Source organism: Puma concolor, chromosome E4, assembly GCF_028749965.1.
Source record: "Puma concolor isolate L17-30 chromosome E4, mPumCon1.1.hap2, whole genome shotgun sequence".
NCBI lineage: Eukaryota > Metazoa > Chordata > Mammalia > Carnivora > Felidae > Puma > Puma concolor.
In genome coordinates, this window is record NC_141683.1 from 49,980,972 (window position 1) to 49,993,256 (window position 12,285).

General features: G+C 45.9%; 1 protein-coding gene across 13 annotated transcripts in view; it reads right to left on the bottom strand.

Annotated features, from left to right (window-relative positions):
- Window positions 1-4: 4 nt before the first annotated feature.
- RASAL2 (RAS protein activator like 2) overlaps window positions 5-12,285 on the bottom strand; it is a 361,137-nt gene continuing 348,856 nt past the window's right edge. For 8 of the 13 annotated variants that reach the window (XM_086694783.1, XM_086694781.1, XM_086694775.1 and 5 more), the window contains 3 exons: window positions 11,653-11,740; window positions 8,707-8,737; window positions 492-6,273 (listed from right to left, as the gene is read on the bottom strand). In XM_086694783.1, the coding sequence (XP_086550909.1) occupies window positions 6,131-6,273; window positions 8,707-8,737; window positions 11,653-11,740 (262 nt within the window). In that variant the 3' untranslated portion in view covers window positions 492-6,130. The other 5 variants (XM_086694784.1, XM_086694782.1, XM_086694776.1 and 2 more) reach the window with 2 other exon arrangements.

Sequence of the window (12,285 nt, forward strand, 5' to 3'; positions counted from 1 at the left end):
ATAGGGTGCAGGAGGTAAGCAGAGGAAGATGGAGGCAACCTTGAGAATGACAAGCAAACAGGAACCCAGACCCCAACGAAACAACACCAGTCCTGAAACAAACCGCATTCATCTCCCTGGAGAAGAAAGAGAGGACAGTGGTGGCTGAGAAGCTGAGGGAGGCCACACTTCCGGAGAAGCGGAGGGCACTTTCTTCACTAGCCACCCGAGCTGTTACAGAGACCTCAGGCTGTCCGGAGTGAGGAGCTCCCCGAGGGCATCCTCGCAATATGACACATTAATGGTGGGTTTGTCCTCCTCCATCCGAACACTCTTTGCCTGTCCGGTGGGAAGTTCTCCAACACGTTGTCCTCAATGCTAAGACAGAACTTCGGAAGAATGTTCCCGTAAGCACGTCCTTTCTGGTTTTTCGCCAGGTGTTCTAATCATCCAGATACATGCTCGAAGTAAGGTGGTAACATGTCAAATACAGTGGCAACTTTAGTCTGAGATGTTTAAAGTTAAAGTTTATTTGTATTCTTTGTAGGAATAGCAATAAAAGACCTCAAACGTATCTATATCTGTACATGTACAAGAACCATCAAAAAGTATTCACAGAACAAAAATAAATCTTCTTTAGAACAAACCCAGGTAATGAAATGCAGATATGGATCTCACGTATGGAATAATCTAAGTGCTACCGGCACAAAAATATGGCTTTAAAAGTAAAATAAAATCTTGGGTTTTGTTTTTCTAAGGTGTATTTCTCTTTCTTGAAATAAAAAATAAATTATTTAGAGCTATCATTGTAAAATAGTCATGTGCATTAACACATTCTTATTAAGGCCCTGGAGATGAAGAACAAAATCAAATTTAGAAGGTAAAACTCACAGGTGTGATTCAGGTCAGTGTGCTGTGCCGTCTGCTCGAGTTAGTTTTAATGCAGCTAGGAAATATCTAAGCACCAGTCAAAACTCAACCTTTAGTATTTATCTCAGAAAACTTTTCTGCAGGATGGTGGTCATTGAGTCAATTAGCACTCAACCTTTTGGTGAACTGGGAATTTAGAATTTTCCCCTGGGAGTTTAGAAGCGACCTAAGTACAATATTTAGACGTAAACCTTTGTACTCCCTCCCACAGACGATGGAGGCCCCCAAAACACAGCTTCTGTGGAAATCTTTCTACAACAACAGACAAATCTGGCTCTAGGTCCCAAACCAAATCATTTCCTAGTGAAGTATGAGAGCATCTGAATGAAAAACAGGAAATGAATAGGAGATAACGATGCATACTGAGATAGGGACAAATGACCACTTTGCTTTCCTGGGGTGACACCAGATTTGCCAAGTCTTGCCGGGTTGGTTCCTCAAATACCTGAAGATAAACTGATTAGGAACCAAAGCTGCTTCTTTCTGGATCCTACTCTCAGATTGATCAGTGACATTCAACTTTCTTTCCATCCCTCCCCGTGGTATGAATGACGATACCTACGTCAAACCAGATCAATTTCAAGTCAGTTGAACTCACATAACACACATAACACATACCGTACATTTTAAAGAGGAACGAAACACGGTTATAACGTGTAACAAATGAGAGCAGAAAATCTACAAAGCTCAAGAAATTCTGAGAATCACTGCTCCATAAGTGATTAACATTCAGAAAATGGAAGCCCTAGGAATTGTGTGTTTTGGGTTGGGGGTGTGTGTGTCGTCTACAGAGATTGCCTTTCTTATCCGTGTATTTTAAGATCAGGCAAAGGATATCAGTTCTGTTCCCTTGAACCTTTGGGCTACCGAAAGGCTGCTTGCTATACATGAGTCCCCCTCTGCATCATGTGTGTTCCTCACGCTCTTTCACTCTTCATAAGATATTTATTCTATCTCATGCAAATTTCATCGCTTTTGTCCTTGCTAAACTCAAGAGCATTCATAATTGGGTCATGACAAGAGGATGCTTCTAAAACTGACAACACTCACTCAGACACGGAAAGAGATTCTGCTTAAAAATTCAACACCCAACTTCTCTTGCTTTTAAAAGGCTAGTAAAATAGGTTCTTTCAATTGACCCATTGATGAAAACAAAGTATCCCAGATTCTTGGCCCTTGGGTAGGGGGTGGGAAGGCAGCTCTTTACCGCTGGGGCAAGCCGGAGATCTCACACCGGATTTGAGAAGGGGAAGGGGAATGGGAATGGAGAAGAAAGTCCCTTTGGTTTCCACAGTCCGTAGGAGGAGGTGGCCCCCACGGGCGCATCTGACGACGCACCGAAGCTGTGGCATGGGCTTGGGAGCCGCTGGGCCAGGCCCAGTGACAAGTCTAGTCTGGGCTCAAGGTCACGTGGGACTTGGGCAATCCTAAAGAGGGCTCCTTCCCCAAGTTCAGTCCCACGACCAGCTTTCTCAGGAACTCCAAACTGAACATGACTAGAACGTAACCTAGATGGAAAGCAAAACAAATACTAACGCAAACTCATTTGATGGCCACTGTCTTGCTCTGGGACTTCCAAAGAAGAACCGCTCCCAACCTGGGGTACCTCTGAGGACACAGAACCAGGGGCCGAAAGAACCACAGATCCGTAAACAAAGGCTGAGGCCGACTAAGACCTGGAAAGCTTTACTTCCAAAGTCCAGCTAATTCTCAAGGTCGTACACCACTCAGAGACTCCTGCTTTTTCTTTCCCTGTCCAACACCATCACGGGGAAAGGTGGAAGCCATCCAGAGAAAGCTACTTAGGACCAACTCAATACTGAGTGAAAACAACAAAAGCCTAGAGCAGCCTGATTAGCTCATTTTTCCACATTTTCCTTACCAACAGGCGGCCCCAGGCTCCAACTGTACCTTGGTGAGAGTGCCTGGACCACAGTGAGTGCTCAAGTGTTTGTTGTAGTTACCTAGGTGTCATCTCCTGGGGCCGTGGGGTATACGGTGACTTGATGGGAATGTAACTCTTTCTGCTGCTTCGGCCCAGGGAGCCTGTTGCTCCAGGGACGTAAAAAGGGAGTGCGAAAGCTCTTTCCTTAATTCCTAAACCCACACTGTCCTTGTTAATAGCCAAGTCCGGCTGTCAGCTAGACAAGCACTTGGCAAGCACGTCACCTGAACTCCAAATTCCATTCAACCACGGTCCATGCCGCACCCTGCAATGTGGTGACGTGGGGGTGGAAGGCAGAGTGGAAGACACTGCTGTCTCACTCCACCCACGCCCTCCTCCCAGTAGAGCAGGGGTATGTAGTTATTCGGGCCGAAGCAAAGCCGATGAAGCAACACCTCCGTAAAAATGATCTGCTATTTGCTGCCGTCATCCATACCCACGTAGAAGGTCTTTCAGAATAAGTTCCACAGGTTGCAGCTTCTCAGAAGAAATACTCAGAAAAATATTTGGATAGGAATAGGCTCAAAGGATAATCTGAAACTTAACATCTGGTAATAAATCTGAACTTCTAGCTGACTTCCAACTTTTGTGTCTTACTCGTTTTCTCTTCATTCAAGATAACCTGGCAATAGAGGGCTGCATAATTTTTCCAAACGCTTTGGGCATTTAATCTTCCCAAGTAGGCAGCCCTCTAAGGAGCTCCCACAATGCCAACAAGAAATATGCACCATCAAAAGCACATCTGATTTTTCTGTGTCGCCCCCAGCCCTCCAGTACAGGTAAGCTTATCCGCCCTCTGTAAGCCTTAACCAACACTTCAGAGCTTCCACACCTCAATGCAAGACATCACCCAAGTTACATACTTAAGGCCACTGAAACTGACAATTCCTTTACCAGGCTTTCTGCAGCACAGTCGAAGGCTTTTATAAAGAAAGGATGAAACACGGCTAGAGCTGAGAATAGCCATGAACAAGGCCACCTACGTTTACATCCCTCCTGCCAACAAAGGGTACGTCTTCAGAGTGAGTGAGATTTTTTTTTTCCTATGAAAATAAGTGATTTTGACCACAGTGTGCCTGCCCTAGGCTTAGAGGGAGGAGGTGAGACTATATAAAATAACTATCAGGGGTCGAGAAGATAACCAGGTGCCGAAGTGGGGGGACATGAAAACTGCAGATCAGATAAGCGCATGAGCAGCCTGCCTTCCATCTCTGACCAGCAGAAACGGGACGATTGTGAAGGGAAGTGTTTCAAAAGGCTGTGGGTGGGGGGCGGGGGGGGGGGGAGGCGGGGGGCGTGGGGAGGCTGCTGAGATGCAAGCTGCAGCACAGAGATCCGCCTGGGCCCCGGGGCCGTGCTCAAGAGGTCCGGATGCGAGCCTGGGGCACCGTGAAAGGGAGGCTATTCACAGACATGGAGTCTGGGAGTCTGGGCTTCACCCAAGAGAGGACACGATACATGTTCTCTTGTTTCCTTATAATATTCTGTTATGTAGAAATACTCACTCCGTGCATATGGCTGCCTCACGTCTTTTGTTTTTTAATCTTCCTTTCCTTTTTTCCTTTTAAAAAATTTCCTTATAGTTCATAATTTGAAACAATCATCATTAACTTATTTGGGAAATGTTGCTTTCTCAGTATAAAGAACTGCTTAGATCTTGCTTAACGAGACTCAAAAACCCTTTTACATTGTATCTGACAGCGGAGAAGGCATGAACTTTCCTATTTGTGCAGTTATATGTACATATGTGTGAGTATATATGTATATATATTTGTATACATAATGTCCATTTTAAGACGTCACATTCCATACTTCTGATAATCAAGTTTGCATTCAAGATGACATTTCACACCTCGGGAAAAAAGGGAAGTAAATGAGCTTCCACGACGGTTTCTGTCCCACAGTGAAGCCAAGGATGACAAATCGGTACAACAGAGTCATTATTGCCACATCTACGAAGAACACGGGAGAACGGCTGGAGCGCGCGGTCCTTGCGCTTCTCGTTTTCTTACTGTATAGGAGTTATCCTGACTTGTGTGAGAGGGCGATGCTTTGGGTCTGGATTTCCTTTCCAAATTTCAGTGAGGGAATTAGAAGAAGCCATTTAAGAGCTAACGACTGAGATAAAATTACCCTGCCCAGAGATTTGCTTGTACAATGGATAAAATCTTTATCCCAAACAAAAATGAAGTTACAAATAGAAAAGCTGTTTTTTCGTTTTTGTTTTTTAATAGGAAATAGTCAGAGATTCCTGCTATGGTATGATTAGCCCTTTTCTGTGTGGAAGAAAGGGTGTTTCTTTTGGATGGCTTATGGACAGCATATTGGGACAACCTCTCCAGGGGAGAGTAAACCCTGTTGTGATGACTGCTCCCACCATGGGGAGGAGAGGGCAGTGGGTGGTGCAGATGGAGACGGGATGCAGAGACACGAATATTTATAGTTCTGTAAACTCTAAAGAGGAAAAAAAGAACACCCTTTATTACAACTGGGGTTAAAAAAAAGCCCCCTATCTAAAATGGAAAATTCCCATCTGCTCTAGGCAGAAGGAAATAAACATCAACAGGAGTTCAGTAGAAATCACTCCCAAAGTCCGGTTTTGATGCCACAGCTCTTATCGTGTTTTCCGAGACAGCGCATTCCCAAATCAGATGAGCCGTCCGTCCGGAACCAGTCTTGGGTTGGCCAATGGGATAACTTGTTTTGTTTGGTTCTTGGTATTTGCATGTTCTCCTACAGGACAAGGGGGCCAGAGTGGGGTTTTGAGACTGGCAGGGGAATCCCTGAAAAATCCATTCTGACGATATCCTACGTCTATCAGATAGACACTCGGTCTCTACCTACTGAGCCCCTGGGCTCATTTCTCACTCACACATCGTTCCTACTTTTTCCTCCTCTAACAACTGCAGTGCTTTCAACAAGAGGAAAACAATAATAAAAATAGTAATAATTAAAAAGGTAATCTACATTATTAACTTCCTTTTGGTATATTACAGTGGTATTTTCTGTACATGGCCCAGAACTAAATTCCCTATGTACACAAGAGACATGGGGGGAAAGCGTCGACCTTGGAAGGCTTAGCCTTCTGCCCTGAAAGACAAGGTTCCTTCTTCATTCAAGAGTTTCTCGCCACTCTGCTGTTTTGAAGTAGCAACATTCTGTAAACCTGGTGGGGTTGGGGAAAGGACTGGGGACAGGAGAGCGGGGAGATTTCCTTCTGTCTCCTCCCCCAGTCTGTCTATTCACAGAGCCCGTCAGCAGCTGCTGTTTTTGAATTCACCATTCTCCGTGATGGAAAGCTTGGTGGGGTTGGTGGGGGAGATGCCATTGCGGACCTGCACACTGTATCGCTCCTTCACTTGGGTCAGTGCGCTCATCAGTCTGGTGTTGGCTGAATCCAGGGACACGATCCGTTTTTCCTGCAACACACGAATCGGGGCTTTATTCGGGCTACATGCAGGACATCACGGCGTGATACTCCACTCAATGACTGTTCTAGTACTTTCTATCAAACAGCAGTACGCATGATGCTTCCCAGACAAATGGAACGTCTCTGCCTCTTTCTGCACACTACTCAGGTTCAGCTTCCCTGAGCCCAATGGGTCTGTGTTCATTTTCTCTCGTTTTTTCCTTTCAGCACAGCAGGACTGGTTATTAATAATCCCTTGGGACACCGGGACGATGTGAAAACGACACCATGTGTTACTGCAGACGGTGCAACAGGGTGTCAAGCCGCCTTAAGGTATTCAGTGCTTTGGGCCAAAATTAAAACAAGGAAATTAGGTGGCAAAGAAAGAAGCACCAGAGGTTTCATTTCACAGAGGAGAAGTGCTGTGTGCTCTACGGAGCTCGGCCCCCAAAGAGGGCACACCAGTCACATTTGGAAAGAATTCACGTTGTGCTCAAAATTAAAACGATACATGGTGGCAGTTTATAGTCACCAACAAAGTGAGGACGCAACAGCAAGAGGAGAAAAAGCAGCCAGAAGCTCAGACTGAGGGGTCGTTTGAATATGGGAAGGGAGATGTGGCCGAAGGGGATGCCGGAAACATAACACATGGAAACAAACAGAGAACACAAGCTCCTAGACTCATTCCAGCTCAGAGTTACTCCAGGAAAGCTTCCCAATAAGGAGACTGCTTTCATTTTACTTTTGAGTCTCTGGGGGAAAAATGCCTTAGAACCAATATTTTGGAACCAAAGATTGTTGACTATATACACTTATATAAAAAAAAAAGGGGGGGGGAAGGGCCAAAACACCCCCAAAATATGGCACTCTAAAGGAAAGCAGGCTCATCTATGTTTAAAGAAAAAAAAAAAATCACCCCATCAAAATATTATCAGTCTCCCAAAGATTAGGAGAGAAACCCTAATCTTAGTTTCAGCAGGTGGGTAAATGAGCCCAGAACCTTTCTAACATGAAGTTGTCATTTTCCAGAAAAGGGGTTAAGGCTGAGAAGGGCGATCTTTACCTACGTTCATGAAATTAAAAAGAAAAAACGTGTGAGGAACGACCCCCCAAAGCCAAAAGGAGCTTTGCTATCCCGGCAGTGTCCGAATCTACCCCGGGGAAGGGGAAGTGCGGTAAGGCCTTCGCTGCAAGGTGCAGGGAGGATCAGGGAAGACGGGAGGGCTGAGGGGGGGACACCGCTCCCCGTGCTCCCGCAGCAGCTACCAGGGCGAGCGGGGGTGCCGAATGTCCACCTGGGGGAAGGGACAATGGCATCAAGTTATGTTCCCCTTTCATCTCCCGCTTTGGGGGTGGGGCAGCTGGGCTAAATGGTTTCAAAAGCATGAGAAAATGAAAACCTTGTTATTATCATTAAAAAAAAAAAAAAAAATGTCCTCCTTTTCCCTGATGGAGATCTCAGGTGGTAAGACACATAAAATCAGCATTATTAGGTCAGCATTCATCTAGTGTAAGATTCTTTTTATTTTGGGCGGGTAACTCATTTTCAGGCTGGGCCAAACTCAAAGAAAGAAAGATCTGTGAAGCTTAAAAAAATAGTAATTAAAAAAACAAACAAACCATAGTCCATGGAGTTTCTGGGATAACAAGTACAGATCTTTAACAAGCCAGAGGGGGCACCTGGGTGGCTCAGTTGGTTGAGTGTCTGGCTTGATCTCAGCTCAGGTGGTGAACTCAGGGTCGTGAGTTCAAGCCCCATGTTGGGCTCCATGCTCGGTGTGGAGCCTACTTAAAAAAAAAAAAAAAAAAAGCCAGTAGGTAAGGACTGGCCAGGGGTTACCAGGAAGTAAAGAGTGGGGACCAAATATGACATTTCCCTCTGATGGTTAAGAATCATCTCTGAACAAAATAACTGGTCAAGAATATCTTGAAATGATTAAAAAAGAAATTTCAGTATTAAGATAAATTATAAGGCCCGAATACTAAGGAACGTAGGATTCTTCAGGTTTACCCCCAAATATATGTCTTTTTAATTCGTAAAAAGTTATTCGATCCTTAAAGGGTCAAAAAGAAGGCTAAGAAGGGTTGCAATTATTTATTTCCTACAAGAGTAACAGCTGAAGCCAGATAACCCCCTGCTGAAAAGCTGAAAGTTTCCAAGTGGACAAATTCCCTTTTGCCGTTCCCCCCACTGCCAACTTCTCAAAATAAAACAAAAAGTAAAAGGAAAATAATCAAATAGGGACTTTTGAAAGTCAAGCGCAGTTGGCAAAGATGCTCTGACGTTTCGATTCCGCCTGGCTTGAAAGGCAAAGCAGTCTAGTCCACGCCTGACGGGAAGGATTTCCAGTGCGGGGAGTGCAGGAGCTGGAATGCGTAGGAGGCCAGTGTGCTGGGCCAGGGCTGGGACTGCTCGGCTAGAGCACGGACCGGGTTTACTTGCCTGTTTGAATAATCTCATCTCCATTTATGACCTGTAATTTAACACAGCGGAGATATCACTTTGCAACAGTAACTAGGCAGCTGCTCGCTTCTCAGAGGGGAAGCCCTTCTCTGTTCTCCATCTGAGCCACGTGGAGAGATCCTGGGGTGGGGGTGAAAGTGGCACAGTCCCTAGTGTGACGTTTGAGAAATGGTCCCCTCAGTTCCATCACCGGGATCCCCACGGCCGTGCCACAGGGTCCAAGACAGGTGATTCTGCCCTCACCAGAGGAACGCACATCCTCTCGCAGTGCCCGTTAGGAAGTGGCTGAGCCAGGTCAGGCCTCACAGCATAAACTCTAGGGGACGGAGAGACTGAATTCAGGGACAAGCCTTGCCTCTGGGGGCGCAGGACTGTGGACAGATGAAAACCAGTTCACTGGGCACCAGGCCTTTAGCGCTTTGGGAAATGCTGGGATCAGCTCTAATAGAAGGAAGGCAACCGTATTCAGTTCCGAAATATTTTCCACTGCCAGTGGCACCAAGCAAGATGCCAGGGACATAAAAGTATGGGCTACCTCACTGGGAAGCTTTCACCCCAAACGTGTGTGCACTGCATTCAATGCAGCCAGAAAGGCTGCTCTGCCCCATCAAACACGTAAGATGTAAGGAAAGGATCTGATATAAAAGGTCTTTCAATACAAAGGATGCCAAAAGAGGTTCAAAGTCTTCTGCTATAATCAGAATTTAATGTGTCAGTAAGACAACAACTGGAACTGGAGCTTATAGTTTTTAAAAAAAAATTAGCTTCAGTGTTTATGACTTGTGCTATACGTGACACACTGGTTTTCAAAATGTGGTCTAGTGAGTTCTCCAAGTATCCTTCAGGGATCCACGGTGGGCCTCTGGTAGAAAGCTTATTGTACGGTAACGCCTATGTTGGAAAAAGTAATTTGCTATTTTAGCCACCCTCAGGGTGATTTAATCCCTGAGCTGAGAATGGTCCTTGTTGATGGTGGTCAACATGAGCGGTTGGGAACTGATCTACGGAAGGTCCCTTTGGTTCGATCAAAATAGGCCACGGAATGAAAGCATTTGAAAACCACTGTCTTCAGGTATGGCCCCCAAATGTCTGGGTTAGCCAGTCCACAAGCCGACACTGACTGATGCCCCAAGGATCACATTTCCCCCATTGCTGAACAGTGATGCCCTCCTGGCTAACTTCGAGAAGGTCCTTACTGTCCAGAGCTTTCGAGGCCTGAGAGATCCTATTCCCTTCCTTGTTGTCACCGTCCATGCCTAGGGCTCTTGCTTCACACCCCATCGTCTTGTCCTCGATGTCAATATAGGGGACAGGAGTGGGTAGCAATCTTTGTGTATGGAGCCATGATCGTGACAGACCCAAGCTTCCTCTGCTAAAGACTGACACAGTTTTAGACCAGCTGGAATTATGAAAATGATCTGTTTTATCTCATCAGAACCAAAATCTCTCCTGGTGTGGTTATTAATAGAACTCTTCCTGGATTATTTTGTCACACTGAAAATCCAAAACTGAAAACTTATTAACAGTAGTTTGCCTGACTAAATGGCCTTCTGTACCCAGGCTGTTTCTCTGAAGGCTCTGGGATGAATTTGTATAGTATGCATGGCAAAATGGCCTTGTCTCTACTACCCTTCCCTCACCCACCTTGGGGCACCTAGAGAGGTTAAAAAAAAAAAAAAAAGGACCAAGCCAGATAATTACAGCAGACCTTTCTTCTGATTCTTATGAGGTCCAAATATCCAGAAACTACAGAGTCCAAACTATCCCAAGAAATCCGCTGACAAGTGTAGCAAGGCTCACATTGGCCTCCAAGCTGCGTGTGGAGCATGGGGTCCAGGAAGTCTCCTTTCAGGGCTCTGCTTTTAGCCCCACTCCCAACTCCTTTGAAAAATAAACCCCATGCCACATGAATCCTGTTAGGAAACTAGACAGAGGGTGTTACGTGCATGCTTAAGAATCCCCGGGGCTCTCACATAGACGCCCCCTGGCTGATACGCAGAGAAGGGAACAGAACGTGAAGTCTTTGCTCCCATTTTTATTTCATAGCTTAGGGATGGGATGAGGTCGTTAAGGGTGAAAAATGCAAACCCGTGTGGGTTGGCCGTCTTCAGGAAGGCGATACCCTCTGTGGTTAGACCATCCGCTATCAGAACCGCACCTGTCTTTTGTTATCCGTTTGGCTCTAAGAAATACAACCATATTGTGCATTGATGAAATGAAATGAAATCATCAGTGTTTCCTGCCTCTTGGATTTTGCTCTGATCACTGGTGTGCCCCTGTGAGGTGCTCTTGGCAGTCATCAGGCCATTAGAGTCACAGGTGCACGTCACAGTGAGCGGAGGCCCAGGTTCTGATTTCATCAGGACTAAGAGGCTCTCTAAGCACAGCACCAACAAAGAAGGGCAGCCAAGCAAATCCCAAGCATCACTGCCAAACCCTGAACTGAAAGAGCAGCAAGGAAAGGTGCCTTCCACGACCCTGTCCTTCCCCTACAGTTCCACTGGGACGTGGGGCTAGAGGTCGATGGCACAGTGGACGTGACTAACAAGACCGTGAACATCACAGCCAAGCAATGGTCAGTGGAGGTCACAAGCCAGACACATGCAGTGTGCTTTTCACAGTTACCCCCTCGGAGAATGCCCTCCTTTCCACAAGGAAAGGAGTAGACCCCATCATGCACTAGGTTGAGATCTGTCAAGCAACTGCACTAAGCACGCTAATACTTTGCTGGGTCGACACACTTGTCACCAGTAAAAGAAAGGAAACGTAATACTTAGGAACTCTTAATCTTTAAAAGGTAATGCGGAGCACTTTCCAATGGCCCATTTTCCGGTACATGCCTTGGCATTTCCAAAAGGTCCGAAGTCAGGAAATTCAACAGTTACTACAAACAAGTCCTTTACACTAGATTCAAGGTCTGCTTACCTGTGCATCAATTATTTTTTGCTTTGCATCAATAACGGCTTGCATCTCAGCGTGGTCTTTCTTCAGTTCCTCTTCCACAGCCATGAGCCTAGAATGTGCACCGAGGAGACATGGACGTCAGAGAGAAGCCAGCTAACATAGGGCGCAAGAAACCCACACTCAGCGGAGTCCAGATTCCACTCCTTCCCAGTAAGAGGCCTGTAATCACGCTTGCTTGCTTCTCTCCCGCCTTGGAAGAAGACATTCAAGGCTGACTTCTCTCCCTGTGACCAGATCCGTGAATTTTCACCTCCTCTGGAACAGTATCATCATTTCTTCCCTCTCCTCTGCTGGATCCTTCCCCCAGCACAGACTATTTCATCGCAAACTTTCAAACCAACCAACAAAAAGCTAACAACCCTCTCTTAATCTCAAGTTCCCCTGTAACAGCTGTCCCTTCTCTCCCCTGCTCCGCAGAGTTTCTCAAAGAGTGTGCGATGCTCAGTAGGCCGGCTTTCTCTCTCGAATGCCATTCACACCTTAACCCACTGACGCTCAACTCCATGAAACTGCTCCAAGACTGATAATTCCCTCCAGGCTTGTGAAACAACAAACCTTTTCTGTCTTTGATTTGATTGACCTCTCCGCAGCACT